We start from the raw sequence: 22,342 nt of genomic DNA, 5'->3' as shown, positions 1-22,342 counted from the left end.
CTTTGTTAAAGGGACGTTATGGTTAAGTTGCGCTACTAAAAACCTATGAAATTCAGTGAAAAAAACTTTGTTAAAGGGACGTTATGGTTAAGTTGCGCTACTAAAAACCTATGAAATTCAGTGAAAAAACTTTGTTAAAGGGACGTTATGGTTCCAAGTAAAACCGAAAAACCCTTGAAATTCGCCAGTTATGGTAAGCTAAGCAACCATAACTTGCGCCACCACCGTGCACTGCTACGACTAACACCCAGGACATCAAAGATGACATCACAAATGTCATTGATGACATCACTGACTCCAGAGGGCACCCCTTGTTTACTAGGGAATGACCTCCTGAGAAGGTTGTCACCCCTAATAGAATGCGTAAACAAGGTCCTCTGGACCTAGACTAGCCAGCCAATAAAATTAAAACAGAGTGTCAACCATGTTAGTTTAAACGGCACATGCCACATGGTTGAACAAAAATCTGACCAAGTAGAATTTCACTTCCAGAACAACCACATTCCAGACGTGACAGTAATAGCAGTAGGACAACAGACTGGTGACGGGGGGTCCTCTCTATTTCTGAAAATCAACCTTCCTTCCAGTTTAAGGTGGTATTCCACACTGGAAGGAAACACTCTGAAATTCTTTACTAATCCACAATCAGACATTCCCACTCCAATAGTCCAGAAAGATGTGAAATCAGCTCAGAGCCTGGCTGATATTCAGCAAAGTGGAGAGCAGTTGTTCATCCCTGTTCAGTTAAATGATGGGAAGGACTCTGTTCTCGCCCGAGTGTGTGTGAACAACGGTAAGAGCTTCATCAGCGAAGCCATGTTCCGCCAACTCCCAAAAGATGCAACCATTCCCACATTCAAACTGATAGACAAATGGGAAATGGATCTGGAAACACCCAACTCCAAACATCTCCTGCCAACAGGTGTATGCTCAAAATCTCCATTGGCAACAAGAGCATAGTCCATAATTGTTGGGTCGTGCGAGACATCACTGACGCCTTTTACTTAGGCTGTGATATTCTCAATCGCTTTGCCATTAGTTTGGACCTAATAAACTTCAAAGCTTGGTCCCGATTAGCGGATAATCCCATGGGCTTTGATGATCCAGAAAAAGCATTTAGGTCAGCTCAATTGCTACCTTATGCAGTTGAAATTCTGATTAAAGAGGAAGTCACCATCCCAGAAAGGACCTGACAATTCTCCCTGGAAGTGAAAGTTAAAAGAGGACAAAAATTAAAAACCCCTGATGCTTATATTCATCTAAACCCTTCTCTCCAACAGCAAGGGTTGGGGGTAAACCCAACAGCATTAGTCAACATAGAACATGACACCATTCCAATAGAGGTGGATAACAGCGACTTAAAGAGTACTACTTTAGCCGCAGGCACCATTATTGGGATGGCGGTTGATGACTGACATTTTTCCATTGATTTAGGAAATGAACTGTTAGGACCAATCCCCAAGGACTGTTTTGACAGTGACAGTGATGACAATACAACACCAGACAGGATCTACACCCGGCATTGGGGGAACTTCCTGGTGTACACTTCCTGCCCTTATGGTAAGGAAGATGTGACTTGTGACTTCAGGAGGGATGAGGTGATTTTCCAGGTCCATGAGGGCTGCCTCTCCCACCTGCAGCCACCAGTCCAAATTAGCACTCCGACCAGGGACTTCTCCACCCAGTTGGAGGAGGCCGCTGAGATTGCGAAACCAGAGTCTTTACAGGCTTCAGGCAGATGGTTGAAGAGAGAGTCAACCTAGCTGATGCCTGTGTGACTCTGGAGCAGTAGCAAAAGTTGAAACAAGTTTTCTTGGATTTCCAAGATCTCTTTGCGGTGGACTCATATGACTGTGGTCGCACCGACATCCACACAACAACAATTCCCAAGGACCCTGGCATGACTCCAGTGTTTGTAAAGCAATATTGCTTGCCTCTCGCATCCAAGGAGTCCCTTACTGTATTATATCAAACGCATGACAAAGTCAATAACGTAATCTCCTATGCGAGCAAAACTTTATCCTCTGTGGAGCAAAAATTCAACGATTGTGAGAAGGCACTCCTGGCAACGGTGTCGGCATTGAAGAATTACTGCCTGTTTATCCAGGGGGAACACATCATAGTGGAGACTCCACACCAGCCTCTGCAATATCTCCAAAGTGACAGAATCCGGGCCGGAAATGTGAGTAATTCCCGAATTACTTCCTGGATTCTGTCAATGCAAGGCTTTCCCGTGGAGGTCAGATATGGCCAAAACAAGAGAAGTCCCCTCGCGCAAGGTCTGGCTGACTTGCATGATTGTGCCAGAGAAAACTGTCTCGAGGACGAAAGTCTAAAGATCAAGGACAACATGGAGGCATGCCTTAATTCCCCACACAAAGTCTTTGAAGAAGACAAGTGTGAGGGAATGCCCACTGTTTATGTGGATGGATGCTCTTACCATGTTGACAACAATGGGGGGAAAGAACTGGTGGCCGGCATAGGGAATGCATCGGTGAATGAGTCCCCAGAACCCTGCGCTGGGTACAAAATTGGCCCCCGAAGTAGTCAGGTGGCAGAGTTGATGGTTGTGCATCAGGCCATCCTCACTGCTGTCTAACATCAACTCCGCGAACTGGCCATAATCACAGACTTGGATTATGTACGGAACGGGTTCGTGGAGTACCTGGTGAATTGGAAAACCAGAGGCATGTTATGTGCTAATAACAAACCCCTGAAACATGGGAAGTTAATCCAAAATATTGATGATCTGGTCACCTCGAATGGGATGACCATCTACTGGAAGAAGATCAAGGGTCATTCCAAAGTAGAGGGACCAGACAAAACTGGAAATGACTTAGCTGATCAGCTGGCCAAAACCGGGGCCATCCAAGGGAATCTAATAGAGATTGAGTACCTGTTGGGGGAAATCCAGGTCACTGCTATGACTAGGTCCTAAACAAATGCTCACAATGATCTTTCAACTGCACAATGGAGTAAGGAGACCCCAGATGCTGATTTGACTACGGCTCAGAAGGGGGATCCAATAATTGGTAAGTTTTACCAACACATTGAGGACCCTGAGAACTTTCCCCTGCCGGATACCGATTACATTGGGAAAGAGGACCTTAGAGTGTTGATGAAATGTCCAAAAATGTTCTGAATCCAAGACAGTTTGTTGGTAAGGAAATCCCAAGCTGGCCATGATCAGTGGGTGGTTCCTACCTCATTCTGAAGCCTGATGTTAAGTCACGCCCATGATGCGGCCACCGCCGGTCATAGGGGGTTTCATACAACACTTGAGATCTTAAGAGAGGTTGCATACTGGCCACACATGGGGCAGGATCTCGACCAATACTTGAAGGGGTGTCTTGTGTGTGCACAATTTCAGCCAACATCCCTCACACACAGTGCACCTCCCCAAAAGAGGGGGATGACACTGCCATGGTCAGATTTGCAAGTCGGCTTCATAGGCCCCGTGATTCGCTCCTCTAGGGGAAATAAGTACATGTTGACGGTGACATGCTTATTTACTAAATGGGTGGAATATCTCCCGGCCCCAAACTGCAAGGCAGAAACAGCAGCTGCCCTGATGATCAACCACATCTTTTCCCGTTTCGGTCTACCCCAAAGGATCGAGTCAGAAAGAGTAGCCATTTTACCAGCAAAGTAATGACTAAGATGTGGGAGATACTGGGGGTTAAAAAGAAGCTACACATTGCTTACCGGCCATCCTCTTCTGGTGCAGTAGGATGTTACAACCGAACCATTGTGAGCATCTTAAAAAAGTTTGTGGGAGATTCTGGGCCTTGCTCTACAGGACCCAAGAGCAAACATTGATCAATGCCTCCACAACTCACAAGTATGTTGAAAATTTAAGGAAACACCTTCAACATGCTTTTGCCTATGCTCAGCGAAACCTAGAAAGATCAGCCGATAGCATGAAAACTCATTATGATTTAAAGACTACTATGAAAGAATACAATGTAGGAGACCAGGTTTATCTATACAATTTCCAAAGGAACCAGGCCAAACAGCGGAAATTTCTGCCTACATGGAAGGGACCTTTTGAAATTGTAGACAAGATCTCCCCAGTCGCCTACAAGATCTGCATCCCCAAAGGCAGTTTGGTGGAAGGGGAAGACAAGTGGGTCCATATAAATCAGCTAAAGTGTTGCCATCCCAGGCACACTCTGCAGCAACTGGAGGAGTCCTCTGCAATCCCAGAGGGGGCCACTCCAGATTAATACTAGTCCAACCCTAAAATAATCCAATATAGCCTATAAAATTCTATGATTCTTGAATGAAAATGTCTCCTGATGTATAAAATGTATATGTTCGCACCACCATTAATAGTGGTGGGGAAATGTCTACGAATATGTTTCTGCCGCTTTTGCTTTGTCATTCTAGGTGAGAAGAGAGAGAGATAAACCATGGAGACTGCCCAAGAAGGACGACCCAGGGACCGGGAGCAAAGATCCGAGGGGTCCGAGGTACCGCCCGAAACTCCCATCAGGACCGGCAAGGAGAACCGATCGATCCACCCTGATGGAGGAAAAGATGCTGAACTGTGCCATCTGCGGAATCCGAAGAAGATGATGCGGACATCCCAGCGCGTGGATCAAAACATCCTTTGCACCCGACTCCCACTCGACTCGAAATCCAAGTGCAGTCGGGCGGGGGGGCTTGTCAGGTGTATCGACCCACGTTCAAGTTATTATGCTGCAACATTTGGTGCTGTGGGCTTAGAAAATCCAAGATGGCCAAAAAGGCCACAATTGCGCCAGAATCCAGGAAAACCGCATAGTTTTTGCGCACACCGAAATGGTCGCCTGACCCGCCACCCACCAGTGTGAGCGTGATGGGCCAGAAGCGCCATGAGTGAAACGTGATGCGGAAGGACAAACAGCAGTGCCTGTTAGCTCAAAAAGCACTTCGAAATCACCTTTGTTTCTCTGAATGCAAGCTCAAAATGCCTATTTCAAACATTGCAAGATATTCAAAAATCTTACTGAACACCAGCAGATGTCTGGTAGAATGAAGTCTTGTGTGCATACCAAATCTGGAAAGATGAAGAGCCTAAAATATTGTTCATAACAAAACTGGCTGAGCTGTGGATGTCAGCAGCTTAAGTGAAATGGGATTTAAAGCCACTAAAATCGAAATGTTTAAAATGAATGAGTGACCTACTATTGAGTGTCACATAGGTTGCAACTGCTTAAATGTCATGGTTTTGAACTTAGAATCAGCGTTCTAGCTGCATGTGTCAAAATTGTAAGTTTGATTTGAATGAAGAAAAATGGGAACAAAAGTGACTTTTGGCTGAAGCCTGGCTTAAGGAGATTGAATTCTGCCCGGCAACTACCCCCGACAGGAGCTGAAACTTGCCCAGCAACTGCATTCACAGGCCTGGCCTACCTTCTGCTGCCCCACGACTGCAGGGAAACAGAACAATGAACTTTCCTTTGCTCCAAGCAATTGCTAAATCAGGGGGTCATAAATGGCTTCCGCTTGGAAGGAAATGGGAGGGGCACTCCCCCTGTGAGGCAGCTGAGCTTGGAGGAAGTGGACAAAACAAGAAATCCCCCATGTGCTTTGGGGACTTAACCACACCCATCTGGACCAGAGCATAATTTTAGAAAGATGGATAATTCATAGGACAAAATTGTCAAAACTATATAAATAATATCATTATTCCTGTGATTTTTCTGTGCACATTTTAAGAGGTGTTAGGACTCTGTGAAATGTTCTGGGGGGTAGTAGCGGAAAATAGGGTATTACTCCAAATGTCTGTATGTTAAAAATCTGACACTTCATCATCTGATGCCCATATTCCTTGCGCACATATGTGTAAATTCTGGAAAAGTTTAGAGATTGTATTCTGGATGAAAAGGGCAGAATTCTGTCAGAAGTGAACACAACATCTTACAAAGACAGGGATCGGATGGTTTGGCGCTACAGAAAATATGTTAACTGGACATATAATATTAGAAAAATTGTACATAGATAAATATGCATTTAAGTCAAAAATAGATTTGTGTGCAAAGTGACAAGGCGGGTGTTCTTTCTGTATGCCATAAAAATGATGTCTCATGACACGGGATGACTCACAATTCAGTTCCCCAGTCAGGCGACAGAGAATCCTATAGCCTATCAAGATCCTCAGAGGGTTGGGCATAGAAAGTCAGCCTTCCCACTCACTTTCAAAAGACATAAAAAGAGCCACTGAGACCCAGGTAGAGACATTCACTTTCCAATTTCTTGCGAATCACTTTGACGTACGACTTCCAAATTCAGGCAATATCCAGAGACCAGAACTTAGAAAACCAGACGCCAGACTCCAGAACTTTAAAGCAGAAGGCCTACTGGAAGCTAAAAGTATTCTCAGCTGGCCTTACAATTTTGCAAACTGATTTACCCCAGACTTCCAAGGGGCACATCAGAATAAAACCGCCGGGCTGTGCTGTTTGATTCTGGCTAGTACTTTTGCCGGAACCAGAGATGCAGACCAGACCGCGGTGCCAGTACCAGACCCAGAAAGCAGAGCTGTATCCAAACCGCAGACCACACCCAGACCAGACCACTGTGCAGTGCCAAGAACTTTTGCCAGAACCAGAGATCAAGACCAGCAGAGCAGAGAGAACCGCAGCTGAACCTGTTGACCAGATCTGAGACGAGGCCCATTCATTCCAAAACTAGGAGTGGGTATCCAGCCAGAGCTTTGCAAAACCAATCTCTTAGTTTAAAATAATCTAATTCAAACCATTTCCACCTATTTAGAACTGCATAGAAATTGTGTGTCCATTCTGTGATTTCAAACCTGTGGGAACGCGAGAAGGTATGACATCTGTTGTTGGCGACGTGTTTCGGTGAGTGGACACAGGGAAATGTCTCTGAAATTGGCTGGAAATGAAGACAATTCTCAGACATTTTGCTCTGGCCACCCACCGAAACACACCGCCAACAACACATGGCCTACCTTCCCGCATCCCCACACGTGTCCCGATGAAAACTGTACCTCACATGTGTGGGTGCACCTACCGGGGGCGCAAAAGGAAAAGGGTAACCCACTGGTAACCCCAAGCCTTTATCCACTGACCATTTTGTTCATGTGGGCAACCTGCAGATTTGGGCCTAGGCTGTCGAAGCCGGCAAGGAAAACAGGGAACCCCATGCATTTCCCAAAAAAGGACACCCGTGGGAATCCACAGAGGTCTGCCCAACGTAGTGACATTATCTCCTGGTACTGATCCTTGGTGTCTGCGACATGGCTGCTGCACACACTCATCCATTTGTGGCTGTGGAGACTGCGTGAGAGTCAAGTTTTTACGAGTGATACTGGAGGCGGTATGCAGAGGTGACGGTGCTCCCAAAATGATGCCGCGTTGACGGGTGAGCCCCGCGAAGCAAACCCGACAAGAGGCTCGCTGAGGACTGAGCCTTGCCCCTCCTGCTGTGCCCTGCATCCAGCACCACACAGCTGCCATCCGCAGGAGCTCTGAGGAACTGCGCCGCTCTTTGTCTGCCCCCATTGTGTCGCTGCAGGCTGGGCGGAGGAGCTTGCATCCAGGCGGGGACCCGCGGGCCCAGACGGGCAGACTCCGGAGGCAGCGGGAGTGGAGTGGGGCCTCCTGCGGGGGCTCCCGATCTTGCTCCCTCCCTTCCAATAACACCTTCTGCAGCAACGCCCCGGGTCCCCCCCGGCATCATGGGGCAGGCAGGCCCAGGACGCCCTCTGGCCCCGAGTGCGCAACCCCCCCAGACTCCAGGACTGTGCTGGAGGGGCCACCAGGCTGTGCGGCAACCGAAACCATCCAGCTGGAACATACCCTACCTTGAGAGCTCGGACAGCCTTCCCAGCTGCATCGCTTGCGGGATGCCATTGCGACCAGGCTAGGAGCCGGGGGCCGAGATGTGGTGCAGCCCTAGCTCCTGGCTTCCTATTCCGGGCAGGTGCGCTTTGATGGCTCACACCGCTGGACAAGGCGGGGTGGCTGCTGCAACTACCCCACACAAACACTTTCCGCATCGGAGAAGGAACCATCTACAGGTGGCAGGCAACTCTGCAGCACCTTTCCACCCTTCAGCGGCGGTGGACAGATCCACAGACCCACCTCCAGAGCTTGAACATCCTTCTCAGCCACATCGCTTGTGGGCAGCCTTTGCATCCGGACTGGGAGCTGGGGGAGAGAGGCGGTACAGCCCTGGGTCCAGGCTTCTGACACTGGGCTAGAGCACTCTGAGCTCTAGGAACTCTGCTGGCCCATACTGCCGGACAAGGTAGGGTGGCACCTGCCACGACCCCATGCGATCACTCCCCAGAGTGAAGAAGGACCCCTTGCTTGGCTGCAAGCAACTCCGTAACACCCTGGGTGGCTCCTTTTCACCCTTTAGAGGCGGGGGACAGATCTACAGACCCAAAGGGGCTCTCCACCCTAACCTAGCACAGGTCACCACCGGCAGCCTCAACTGCCGCAAGCGCAAGGAGGAAGCAGTTGATCAAGGTAGGATGGCACTTGCCGTACCTCTAACAGCTCACCCATAGGTGCTGGTCTGGTTCACCCCTCGCAGTCTCGGCCTGTCCTGGGAAGTCCTGCCAAGTTACTGCACACCTAGCATCTGCAATGGGTGCACCCCCGTCTCAAGAACCACTCAGCACCTCCTTTCCAGGTCCTTCTCTACTCAGAGGCGTGCTGGAAGCACATCTGAGATCCTCGGGGGGCACGGGGGTCCCTCCCACTTACGCTGGTCCTGGGCTCTCCTAAAGCAACATTCTGGCCCTGAAAGACCGAGGGGGCCCGACCTGCTTCTCCATCTCTTGTCGCTCTGTAGTTGCTGGGGGACTGACGGCTGTTGCACTTTCCCAGAAGCGGCCACCCATCTCCGGAGACCCCGCTAGCCCTACACCTTCATAAAAACAGTGGAGGCCTAATCTAGCACTGGCACAGTCGGAGAAGTCCACTAAGGCCTATAAAAAGGGAAACTTGGACCAGTTCAGAACACTAGAGTCCCGAGCCCTCCCCAGGGACAACCCCATAACCCGCTACACAGAATGTCCAGAGTCCCCAGATCGACGAAGCAGACTGACATCACCACACTGCTGTTGGCCACCATGGTGGACAAACCAAAGAGAGGAGAATGCAATGAAGACATAACCCCGAGCCCACATATAGAACCCAACCCTGAACATTCGGTGCAAGCAGTCACGAAAGGTGATCTTCAAGATCTACTAGCCGCCATCACCAAGGAATACCAAAAAGGGACAGAAGAATTGAAAGGCAAGATCTCCACCTTAGACAAGTGGGTGGGGGAAATCGAAACGAGAACAGAAGAAATAGAAACCACCCTGTTCGAACAAAATTTTGAAATTGGGCAGGGGGCGGACAGACTGGCGGCACTTGAAGCCAGATGCAAGGTCCTAGAGCTCAAACAAGAAGATGCGGAAAACAGATCCAGGCGCTATAATATATGCCTGTGAGGAATCCCCTCTACCATCCCCGATGAAGAACTGGGGGTCTACGTCAATGATCTTTTCCGATTCATCCTAACCCTGCCGGACGGAGCCCCGCTAGAACTTGACAGGGTCCACCGAACAAGAGCAAAGCAAAGTACAGCCTCCCCTCCAGACGTCCTAGTTAGGATCCACTTCTATAAAATCAAAGAAGAGATTATGCGCGAGGCCAGAGGTTCAGTCCGCATGCACTTCCGAGATGCCACAAAATCCCTGTACCAGGACCTTGCAGCAATCACCCTAGCAAAGATAAAAGCCTTGAAACCAATGACGGAGTGGCTACGTGAAAGAAAGGTTGCCTACCGCTGGGGTTTCCCCACAGCCCTCTCCTTCGCGTAGGAAGGCAAAACCAGACACATCCTCTCCCCAAAAGAAGCGGAGGGCTTCATGAACCCTGAAAAGGAGCCAGATGAACCCCATAAATCCACACACGAGGGAGAGGAGGGCCGACGGAGGCCCTTAAATCCCTGGACCCGAGTTGAAAGGCGCTGTAGACTCTGGGCCCCCCCACCAAGAACAAGAAAAACAACAACCGCTGAGCAAGGAACTCACCCTCCGGGGCAGCTAGTTCCACCGAGCCCCTTGGCTTCCAGCAATTTTATAACATACATAAAATGGGTGGCTCCACAATTGTATAGAGAATACCAAAAGCTCCGAAAGCTCCGTAGTCCGCAGTGTCTGCTGTCATGGCCACCTCTTCCCACTGCAACATCAGGAGGAGTCCAAGGAATTCTCACACCCATAGGCACTCAAGAGGCCTCGGAAGCTGGAGCAGCCCGAGCCACAGCCCGATTCTACTTCACTGGAAAAATAAGAGGCACTGTTACCTCCATCTGAGTTGGAGTGTTGGTCTGTCCGCCTGCCCTGTTGGCTGAAGGCTGGTCCGGAAGATTGTTATTCTTTGGCAGGGGGGAAAGATGGAGGAGGTGGGGGTGGGCTGGGAGTAAGGGGGAAAGCCAGAAGGGGGGAAACACAACAGAAGAAAATCAGACAAGGCGAGGTAATGCCATTCACAGGGGAGACTCCGGATCACTCTGCCATATAGCCACCTGATGGGTTGCCAAGATAAAACACTCACAATAACGACCTGGAATGTGCCTGGTCTCAATGCCCCATGGAAGCAAAAACTAGGGGAACACAGACTTGCCCAGCTTGACTCCGACATAGTATGCCTCCAGGAAACCCACCTCATAGAGCCGAATGAGAAGCGGATAAACTTCCGGCCCTACCCGAAACGTTACTTCGCCTCGACAAATCAAAAGAAAAGAGGTGTTGCCATCTTACTGACTGGCAACCTGCTGCTAACTCAGGTCACGGTAAAAAGGGACCCAGAAGGGCACTACCTGCTCCTAAGGAGCCTCCTGGTGGAATTGCCTATCACACTACTCGCCATCTACAGTCCCAATAAAGAGCAAGGCCAGTTTCTCCGTAAGCTACTCCCAATTATTGCCGAAACCATCGACATGTGGAGATTCTGGAACCAGGGCGCGAGAGACTATACATCCTTTTCACACGTCCACAAAGGGTACTCGAGGATCGATCTGGTACTAGCTACTAACACCCTTGCCCCTTGTGTGGAAAACGTCTTGCCCCTTGGATGGTGATGCTCCCCTCAGATCAAACAAAAGTGGAACCCCTAATTCGCCCTGTCTGCCCTCGCCTCACTCGACCTCCTCCCCCAAAGACATTTCTGTTATTTCAAGTTCCTAAGTTCCTAAGTTCTATTTTCCTTTATGATGTTGGTTCTTTCTTTTCTATTTCTTGATCCCATGTAAGCTCCAAGAAATGCCTTGATATGCTTCATGTTTAAGCTTGTATATACAAAACTCAATAAAAAGATTTGGGGAAAAAAAACAGCTAAAAGCTTGACACCCTCAGAGTGCTCTTCATTGAATTGAGGAATCAGTTCCTCCTCCTGATCAAATTAATTCTGACCATGGAAAGGAATGTGCGTACAAAGATGAGTATGAAGGCTTGGACTGAAAGAATGAGTGTCTGTATAATGTTTATAAAGTTGTTTAAATAAATGTAAATTTAGAGTATTGTGTAACGAATAGGGTAGGATATGGAATTAAGAAAACTGTATAATAAAACTCTATTACTATGTTATTACGAATCAGCCTTTCCACCCCTCTCTTTAATGAATAGCAAACAATTAAAATCCACCTAGAAAGGGTGTGAGAAATGGTGTGAATTGCATGTTCCAATGAAGGAAAATGGGTGGAGATCCGAATATACCTACCTGAAAAAGCAAGATACAATCCAACCTCGATGTAGATGAGCTGAGGCCTGTCAAATGATCCTCTTTAGAGGCTGATGTGGACCCCATGTCAGAAAATAAAGAATATATTTTTTCAAGATGATCCCTGAACCTTTGTCCTTCTCCTGGATGCCGCAATTCCGGGAGGGGGAATATGTCAGAAAATATGGAGCTGAAAATCTTTTTCCTAAATTAAAGTGACAACATGAAGACTACTTCGGTATAGAGCGAGAGAGGCATTACTCAAAAGAGCTTGGTTTATCGCAGATTTCTGCCTTTTACTCACTACCATGATAAAAAGTGCACCTGTGTGATGCAAATGATCCCCTACACGCCTGAGAGACATTTTCCAACAAAGTAGAATAGAATTCCACAAATAGTAAACATTTAAAGGCCCTTTTAATGCATTGTGTTCAGAGACTTTGTTGTTGATCCCAAGGACATACAGAGAACTCTACTGTGAAATTGGAACTTTGCCACATCCAAAAGGAAAAAGGCCCTTTCATTTGGAGTGTGATTATGAGTGAAATAACTCAGCAGACCCTAGAAAATTTTTTGGGAGCTTTAAATAAATAAACAATTACAGGAGTACATCACCACAGTGTCATATTCCTAATGTTGTTAGCAGAAGAATGCACTTAAGAATTTTAAAATAACCTTTTGTTTTCAACCATTGAATCTTGCAATGTACTTTATTTAACTAAAATAATCCAAAGTATAAATGAAGAAATGAAGCACCATTCTAGGTACCATTACTTCAAATAACAATGCATGTTATTAGTTTGAGAAGGGTTGTGAATCTAGGAAAAATAGATTTACCTTGAAGAGGTTAGCCCCAACCTCAGGAATATGTGTCATAAAACAGATCATGGGTTGTTTTGGCCACAGTAAGATTCACCTGTCTCCTCTTGTTTAAGCTAGTTTTCCAGGCCTGATCACAAGATTTTAACTGGAAGTCACGGACGTGTAAGCTTTATTAATCAATAGTGTGGGGAAGAGCTCATTTCTATGTACCAACATTGACATCTTGTGGTTGAAATTGGCATTTGTTACATACACTTCTTAAATTGAACAGAAATGTTCCCAGTTTGCATTTCAAACCAATAATATAGTAGATTAAAAGGAACTTGAGATAGTGTTTTGTAAATAAAAAAAGGGTTCATTTAGCAGATACAAATCTGTCTGGTTTATAGTGATAAAAAATGTACAAAACCATGAAAAACTTGCTATCTCCGTGAATATACATCTTGCAGAGACATAAAGCACCTTGAATCATTCGTCCTGATGTGTAGATTCTATTGACCTTTTATTAAACTAGTGCATTCACTTCAAAAGATATGTTCCAAAAATGAAATGCAGCTCCACAAGATTAGTAGTGAGTTTCCCGCTCCCTCTTCCAGTCACAAGACTAAGGGTGGATCTTGCCAGTCATAAGAAAAGGAGTGACACAATTAGGCACAAGATTAGTGAAGGACTTATTATTATAAAATACTTTCCATGGAAGGAGATGGCTGGGAGGGGAAAGAACTGAGACCAACTGGAGGGCAGGTTTCGATACAAGCATACTTAAGAGGAGTTCACATGGAACACAACCTTTTGGATGAGTAGCATATATACATTTTAGTATATTGTGATTGATAATGATTGATTCACATAGAATCTTTTATTGCTGGGCTGAACCACACAGTAACATTCGGTCTACCTACCGTGTACACACTTCTTGGAAGGTGAATAAAATAACTACAGGGCCTCAGTCCCCTAAGTAAATACTTCCTCCACGAAATGTCCATGGAAGCAAAATAGACTTGGTTCAGCTCCCCCCTCTTTTTAACCAATGGAAGGCACTTAAAACGGGTATACATTGTAGAAGCAGGGACAGCTCTCCTTTCGCTCTCCCTATTAGATAGGCGGCTCACCACCTCTGACCTTGGGACAGGAACCCCTGCACAGGGAAAGGGTGTTCTTCCGTCTAGGAATTCTGGTAGCATACACATTAATTGTACAAAGAAGCAACATGAAAATGAACTGTTTGTGTTTTCATACAAAGTTATCTGGAGTTTTACCGGCGTGGAGATCCAGCCTTGGTATCTGGGTCGGCGTCTTCATTCCACTGTTCAGTGGATGTTTCTATCACTACATTGCTTGATGGTACTTGTGGTTCTGAAATTAAACAAACACAATACTGGCCACAATCATGGGTGTACAGCATTGGTTGACTGACAGTGGGAGCATGATCCATACTTTGGCACAAATAGGGGGTTCAGGAACTAGGGTCCTCCCAACTCCCTCACCCCATCTCTCCGGTAGGAATGCTTGTGCGTTCACCTGGCTGATTTGGTGTCTGGCTTAAAGGATTCCAGTGATTGGACACCTCACTGGCGATAGGCATTTTGTAAGCAAACCCATATGGGAAGCAGCATACTTCCTTTCAAAGGACCAAGGTGCTTGATTCTCTGTAGCTGCCTGCAGCCCTGACACCTATGGTCCAGTTACTTTAACAGCCAATTCTGGGACAGGGCCTCCTAGAGTGACCCTGCTTTTCTTTTAACATGGCTGTGACTGCCCTTGTTATGGATGCGTGGAGGAAGCCTGCGTTGGTGAATGTGATCTTCCAAAAAAACAGATCAGTTCATGTTAATGGATCGTATCTTCCTACAGATTCCTCATTTTAGATACATTTTGGAACACAACAGCTGGTGCCAGAAAACTTCTTGCCAGGGGTGTGTATTGACACTGGTCCTCTTCATTCCACTCATTGGTTCTGGAAGTGAATGGGTCGAGCCTTTATATAGGGAACACCGCACCCCATAGCTTCAGTTCCTATTTCTCTTGCAGTCATCACGCTTTATTGGGAATGCTCTCCTCCTCCTTCTCACCCGCCTCCTAAAGTGCCCCTCTTAGCAGAAAGCACATAAACCAGTTTCTCCATGGTCCAACAGCTGTTGAGTGCTAGGGAAAAGAGCAGAAGTGGGGTTGAGGCGCTGCTGGCTCATATATACTGGCTCGGATGTTATGTCAGACATGAGAGGCGCGCAGCGATGCCCAGTGGAGAAGACGCAGAACCGAACCCTGCCCCTGATTTATGACTGAAAAAGATTCCCGAAGGTAGTTGTTGCTAAAAAAGATATAGCTAAGATGAGTAATCGATGGGAGAAAGGGCTAATCCATCAGAAAAACATTAGTAAGAGGTAAGTAGCTTGTTCCTCCATCGTGGCCATTGTGTTTGTAGTTATTTCTTTTAGGCAAAAGCTTTGCACGCTCTGGAGGTTGTTTCTTTTGTCAGAAAAAAACAGAGGACTGTAAGGTCCTCGATCTTATCCTGAGGTGCTAGTGGTATTTATTCCTGTAGTGGCATGCCTTACTAGGTGGTAACATTCTCCAGCCCTTGTTAAATGCCACCTCTTTCTCCTGGCCTATTACATTTGGCAATCTGCCTTTATTGCCCCTCCATGCTTTCTTGCCTAAATATATTCAGCCTCATTACGAGTTGGGCGGTAAGTGGTAAAATTGGCGGTAACTGAGTTACTGCCAATTTTACCACTATGCCAAATTATGAGGTTGTGTTTTGAGTGTAAAACCCTGGAGGTAAATGTTCCCATTCAATGCCAAAAAATCAACAGAATTGGCCGAATTACTGCAGCGGTAATTCCGCTGCAGTAATTCTGCAAAAAAAGCCCCATTGGGTCCAATGGACCCAAAATAAATGGGGAATTACACCAACACAACCACTTGTAATCAGGCGGAAATTCCCCCTGACCAAGTGGCAGTAACAGTAATTTGTTAGGGCCGATTTTTGGCGGATTTACTACTGAATTACCGCCTAACACTTACAGAGGTCGATTGTCTTTGTGCATTACTTTTTTTTTGGTCTGCATTAATTACAAGTAGATACTGTTTGTTTTGTACTGGTTGTAAACGTTCTCCCCATCTGTTTCTATAGGTTCTTCAGAAACCGACCCCTGAATTGAAACACCAACTGGCAGGCTTCTCCAAGCGAGTTGCTGCTGCTGTTACAGAGCTCATCCAGACAACAGAATCCATGAAAGGTACATCTACTACCTGCTACTTTTGGTGTTTTTTATCAGTCTTTTATCATCACATCTGAAATTTGTCAGGCCCTGATAGGGGATACTATGCCCGAGAACGGGACATTCTTTGGTAGATCTTCTATTCTACAGTTTGGTGTGTTTCTTTGTGTCTGTATTGCTGGGTTGGTATTGTAATATTACAGGTCATACAAGAAGGTGGAAAAACCATAGGGGATTTGGCATTATCATCCTTTTAAATTATGCTTTTCTAATGGACACCTTCTGTTAGGAAAGATTGTATTTTATATGCAATTTTCCCTCCAGTTGTACAGCCCCAGACTTTTTGCTGCTATTTAGACACGATAGACTGACTTTGCCAAAGAAGCACAGCCTTCAGCTGCACTCCTCTGGGCTTTCGCTCACTTTTTATGGGGAAACTGACATGCCCTTAAGACAGTCAGTACTGGTAGACTTTGTTTCCCTTAGTCCTTTTCTAATGTTGCAACTTTTGTGCTACATGTAACAAGTACCCAATATACCTTACAGTACTTTGCACTTGGGTCTCATAGTCAATTACAAAGACCCTAGACACTGTTGTAGGACATTTTTGGAGATGTGCAGATGTGTCATGGACAGGGCTGGTGGCAGCTTATATTTTGCATTATTTTTAACCCTTTCCTGCCATGTTAACCGCGTTTGGCATGAATAGGTAGCCTGACTCCAAAATGGCCATGCCATGAGGTTCTTTGTCCTGTCCTTTGGCCATCTTGCCCCTGTGCCTTCCCCAGGTTGAGCCGACACGGGTCAGTCCTTGTTTGGACATGCAGTTTCCCGCGAAACGCCAAGCTTTCGCTGGCTTCTGCATGCCTTGTGTGTTTGCCTCCAAGGTGTGGGCTGCGGTGTCTGTCCTCAATACACATCCTGGGTGCCAGAGAGTCTGGAGTGCTGTGAATGCCTGGGACCACCGTGGTCTGTGATTGGTCCATGTATGGAGTGTGTGTTTGTGAGCTGATCTCCCTTTGGGTCCTCTTCGTTTTGGCGAGAAAGGAACTTTGGATAAGAGGAGGCCAAAAACACCCATACCATGTCGATCTCTGGAGTTCTCACTGAACGAAGGATAGGATCCAAGCATCCTGAAACTAAGAAGTTGAGTCGAGGAACGCTGGTGAACCGCTGGAAGGTTTGGCACCCTGAGCCCACTGTTGTCCCGTGGGAACCCTCTGCATCTGGTCGTTCTAGAAGGTCTGCAAGTAAGCCATCTCGGAGGTGTCCCTGGGCCAACCAGTGGGCTGACCAGTTTACGCACAACCTTTGCTCTGTCTCCGCTGTCATTTCGAGGAGGCCCTCGAAACTTGGTATACTGCTAGCTCTCTGTCCGCGGCACCCTCACACCGAATTTCGTACACTTGGCATTCCCAGGTCTGAAGTGAGATGAGTGCGCCAGGACCGGAGCATACGCAGTTACCGTGTTGCCCTGCCGCGGTAACGACCTTTGCAGGTGCGCTGCATTTGTGACCCTCTTGCCCCTGAAGCCTGCTGCAGTGAAACTGGGTCGATTCATCCATCCGGAGTGTAGAAATCGCCACTGTCCCATTTGGGAATCCTCACTGTATCTTCGAAACTGAAAGCCGCAGAGCCGTCATATTGCCACAGTAGAACCCACAATCAAAGTGGACTCGACTGGGGAAGGTTGGTCCGGAGAGCGCCTGGGGCTGGTGAGTAACCCTAACCTTAACCGGTGGTCCCTAGCACCCTAGCACCACCATGCATTAATGCGCACGAGTGGCCCCTGGGGGTCCCTCTCCTTTCCACTGCTAGTGTGAACTAGCGACTCCATCCCGCACTCTGGAACTGCCTTCAAGTGGAGGTCCTCCCTGAATAGTGGGAACTTATTCTTCATCACCTCATCCACCTTCCTGAGCTGCTAGAGACCCCTGAAGAGCCCTGTTTTGCCCATTGGAACAATAGCGTGCCCCTGCACTACATGTACTATTGAGAATACAGCTTCCCTCTTCTTAGGGTTTGGACTGCCTCTTAGTTAGGTGTGTTGTCGATGTCGAAGGGGCCTAAAGACTATCTGCACTGCCTATTTTCTCCCCATCTAGGTTGTGGACATATTTCGTGCATTTAACCCTTTAGACCCCAATGGTCTTGTATATATCTTGTATTGATTGTGTTGTGTTGGTTTAATTAGTATTGCTGTGATTCTTTTTCTATGGTCTGAGTTACAAAGGCCTTGTAATAAATGTGTCTATATTTTTGATATAACACCTGTCTGGGAGTAATTTGTAAGTGTCCTTGCTCTGTGTGCTCATTGAGGTCTTTCAGTTACCTTCACCGCTCCTGAGACTTAGTCTTGACCGCCTACCATAGCTACCTTGATTGGTCTGGCTTGTCCAGAGGTTACCCTGTTCCAAGAAACTAGGCTGGCCTTCTTAACATCTGCCCACCAGAGTTCAGAAATCCATTTTAAACAATTGGTGTACAGCGGTGGGATAGGACTGAAGGTATCCAGTGTTGCACACTAGTGAAGGCATTTTGAGTTATTCCTACCCAGGACACATAGTGAATTGTTGTAGCATAACTGAAAAAGGCCATAGACCTATCTAACAAAATGGAAACAAGTACCTTGTTAACCTTAAATGTTTCTAAATCTGCAACATTAAGAAAGATGTGTGCTGAGAGGTGTTTACCTGCTCAATGCACACCAATGGAAATGAGTCAAAGAATCATGGAATGGCAAGAGTCACAACTTGATGCCATAGCTCCTGAAACATTTCAGAAGGTGGTGGGGCTGCTCTCACCGGCAGATCTGACAGGTCTGTTGCTGCACTTATCAATGGGACCCATGAGGATTTAGAGGATTTGATGTCCAATGTTTCCTCTGCCAGTGCTGATGCTGAGGCCATGCTTGAATTCAAGAAGCACGAACTGTTGTTTAGGCAGAAGGAGCTTGAAATTAACATGGCCAAGCTGAAGATAGAGCAGGCAGAAAAACAGAAGGACACGGATCACCAGTTGGAACTGGCCAAGCTTCACATTTCCAATGGATCCAAGGGTCCTGGACATGGGTCTAGGTCCTCCTCTCATCCAAGGTTTCCTAAAGATATGATCAGTGTGTATGATGAAAAGAATGACATTATGGACTGGCTGAATACTTTTGAGTATGCATGTGAAGTTCAACAGGTTGGCAATGCTGATAAAATTGCCTGGTTACTTAGCAGACTGCCCCATTCCGGCTGGCTGCAGTGCAATTATGGAAATGTCAAATGCTGAGAGAGCAGATTTTGCAATGTTGAAGCAAACTCTCATCTTAAAGTTTGGAAAGACTCCTGTCCAATACTTAATGAGATTCAGAGAGTACAAAAAGAAAGAAGCAAGTACTTGCGTATCTTAAGTGACTGAATCCTTAAAAAACTTGACTGGCTGCGGTAGAGGTTATAAGATCTCCATCTTTGAGGGTATGATATGTCTTGTCATGCTTGAACATATTTTTGCATCTTGGTCCCCTGAGCTTAAGCAGCATTTGGCACATTCAAAGGAGATAGATCCTAAGAAGCTAGCCATAGCAGCAGATTTGTGGGTGTCACATAGAGTGTCACATAAGGACAAGAGTCATCCTGGTAAGCAGGAGGAGGGGAAAAAGCCAAAAGATAAAGAGGGTGGGGGATCTGATAAAACTTCCTCCCGGAAGGGCCAAAAAAAAAAGAAAAATAAGGGTAAGTCAGAAGAGAACTCACAGGGTAGTGGAGGTTATCCTCCAAAACAGAACTCTGGTTATAGTAAGTCTCCTTATGTAAACAGACCCAGTCGATCTTGTTTTGCTTGTGGAGCAAGAGACCATGTGAAGGGGGACCCCAGATGTAAGGTCAAAACCTTGGGGGTCCACTCTGCTAATCTGGCCTTCTCCTCCTATGAGGAAGAAGAGATTACAGGGGCATCCTTCTCCTTGGACTCCTTCCCGAGTGGGATAGAAGCTGAGGTAGTTTTAGTTTCCCTGGGTTACTGGGAGCCTAAAGTCTCAGAGGCTTATGCTAGGATTCCAGATAATACCAAGCACTACTTTAAAGACAGTGTGCTGATCTATGGAGTAGATACTCCTGCTCTTAGGGATAGTGGGTGTAGTCGAACTGTAGTGGATTCTACCTTGGTAGACCCAGAGGAAGTTGTCAGAGCTCCTCTGTTACCCACTAAGTTGGCTGATGGCCCACCTCTCATGTTCCCAGTAATACCTGTAAATCTTACTATCAATGGTACAGCAGTCAGGATTCCAGTGAACATACAGAGGAGTGTCCCAGGAAAGGTCTTGCTGGGCAATGATCTCAGAGCTTTAGGGCTTGTGGGAGATACAGCCGAAAGACCCTGCACAAGGTCTCAAACAAGGGCAGCACTGGCCAAGACCACTGCAATGCCCAAGCCAAAGGGGAAACCCAAGGCTAAAGGAGTCAGAAAAACCAAAAGAAGGAAAGAAAATATACCCCTAAATCACCTACCACTGAGGTGGAGGTAGTTGAACAAACACCAGAACCTGACGAGGAAGTGGTGTTACCTGAAGTATTTGACCCCAATGACCATCCTGAACTAAAAGACTTATTAGTAGAAGGTGGTCCTGACAGGGAAGAATTCAGTAAGGGCCAACATGAGTGCCCATCTCTGTAAGGCCTAAGGAGACAGGCCTGTGCCCAGCTTGAGGGTGAACCTCCTGGGACACATAGGATTTATTGGGAAGGTGGGCTCCTTTACAGTGAGCCTACAGAGTCTACAGAAGGAGACCATAGGAGGATGGTGGTTCCCCTTGCTGTAAGACCCTTCCTCCTGCAGCTGGTGCATGAAGTGCCCCTTGCTGATCACCTTCGATTCAAGAGAACCAAGCAAAGGTTATCCATGCACATCTACTGGCCCAAGATGGGGGTGCAAGTAGAAAGTCACTGCAGGAGTTGTGCCACCTGCCAGTTATCTGGTAAGAGTGGCTCAACAATCCAAGTTCCATTGGTACCATTCCCTGTTGTGGGTGTACCATTTGAGAGGGTAGGGATCGACATTGTTGGTCCCCTTGACCACCAAACATCCTCAGGCAATAGGTTTATCCTGGTGCTGGTCGACCATGCCACTAGGTATCCTGAGGCCATCCCATTGAAGACTGTAACTGCCAATTATGTTGCAAAAGCTTACTTGTCATATTTACTAGGGTTGGCTTCCCTAAAGAAGTTTTGTCTGATAGGGGCAGCGACTTTATGACAAAGTATATGCAGGCCATGTGGAAGGAATGTGGTGTCAACTATAAGTTTTCATCTGCATACCACCCACAGACAAATAGTCTTGTCGAGAGGTTTAACAGAACCTTGAAAAGCATGATTGGGGCACTGGGAGAACCCCAAAGATGAAAATGGGATCTTCTGTTACTGTGCTTACTGTTTGCCTACAGAGAGGTACCACAAGAGGGTGTCGGCTTCAGCCCCTTTGAACTTCTGTTTGGTCACCGTGTAAGGGGACCCTTGGCCATAGTCAAGGATGGATGGGAGATGCCCACTCCCCCTATTACTACCAATGTAGTGGACGATGTGCTGGGGCTCAGAAAAAGGATGGTACTCCTGATGGGTCTGGCTAGTGAGAAGCTGAAGGAAGGGCAAGCACTGGTGAAACATTGGTATGACCAGAAGGTGTCCCTCATCACTTTCACACCTGGTCAGAAAGTCCTGATCATGACTCCTATAAGGCCTAGAGCTTTGCAGGACAAATGGTCAGGCCCTTACACAGTGGTGCAGTCACTGGGTGAGGTCAGCTATTTAGTGGACCTTGGAAGGGCTGGACAGGCTCCAAAAGTGTTCCATGTAAATAGACTGAAGGCTTTCATCCCAATAGTTGAAATCACTGCACTGCTACTGGCTTCAGATGTTAAGGAAGAGGAGTATGAACCTCTCCCTGACCTGTTCCAGGGCAGACCTTCAGACAGCTCCATTGACGGTGTCCAAGTGGCCCCTCACCTGACTTCTGATCAGCAAGCAGAGATGAACAATGTGCTTAGGCAGTTTTCCCCCTTGTTCTCACAGCCCTAGTTTGACACCCTGGTGCAAACATGACATTGACACAGGAGACAGTGTTCCTACCAAATGTAGGGGATACAGAATGTCAGACAAAGTAAGGTCTTACATTAAGACAGAGGTCAACAAAATGTTGGATATTGGGGTGATTGAACCCGCTAGTAGTCCTTGGTCCAGCCCAGTGGTATTGGTTCCAAACGCAGGTACTTCTGAGTTGAGGTTCTGTGTGGATTAAAGGGCTCTGAATGCTGTCACCAAGACAGATGCACACCCCTTGCCTCGAACAGATGAGCTGGTGGATACCTTGGGTGCCTCCAAGTACCTCAGCACGTTTGACCTCACTGAGGGCTATTGGCAAATAGCCTTAGCAGAACATGCCAAGGAGAAGACAGCGTTTTCCACTCCAGACGGCCTTTACCAATTCAGGGTAATGCCGTTCGGGTTGAAGAATGCACCTGCCACTTTCCAGAGGCTTGTGAATCATGTGTTGAATGGGTTGGATGAATTCTGTCTTGCATATCTG

The 22,342-nt window shown here is 46.9% G+C and overlaps 1 protein-coding gene across 11 annotated transcripts in view; it reads left to right on the top strand.

Annotated features, from left to right (window-relative positions):
- The window catches only part of TLN2 (talin 2), a 7,472,684-nt gene that overhangs the window by 5,735,120 nt on the left and 1,715,222 nt on the right, over positions 1-22,342 (top strand). For all 11 annotated transcript variants that reach the window (XM_069624483.1, XM_069624482.1, XM_069624486.1 and 8 more), the window contains one exon: positions 15,691-15,796. In XM_069624483.1, the coding sequence (XP_069480584.1) occupies positions 15,691-15,796 (106 nt within the window). The remainder of the gene's footprint in view (positions 1-15,690; positions 15,797-22,342) is intronic.

This window comes from Ambystoma mexicanum, chromosome 11 (assembly GCF_040938575.1).
Source record: "Ambystoma mexicanum isolate Mex_15411 chromosome 11, UKY_AmexF1_1, whole genome shotgun sequence".
Taxonomy (NCBI): Eukaryota; Metazoa; Chordata; class Amphibia; order Caudata; family Ambystomatidae; genus Ambystoma; species Ambystoma mexicanum.
The sequence above is the reverse complement of the archived record's forward strand: the minus strand, read 5'-3'. Positions and strand labels throughout refer to the sequence as shown.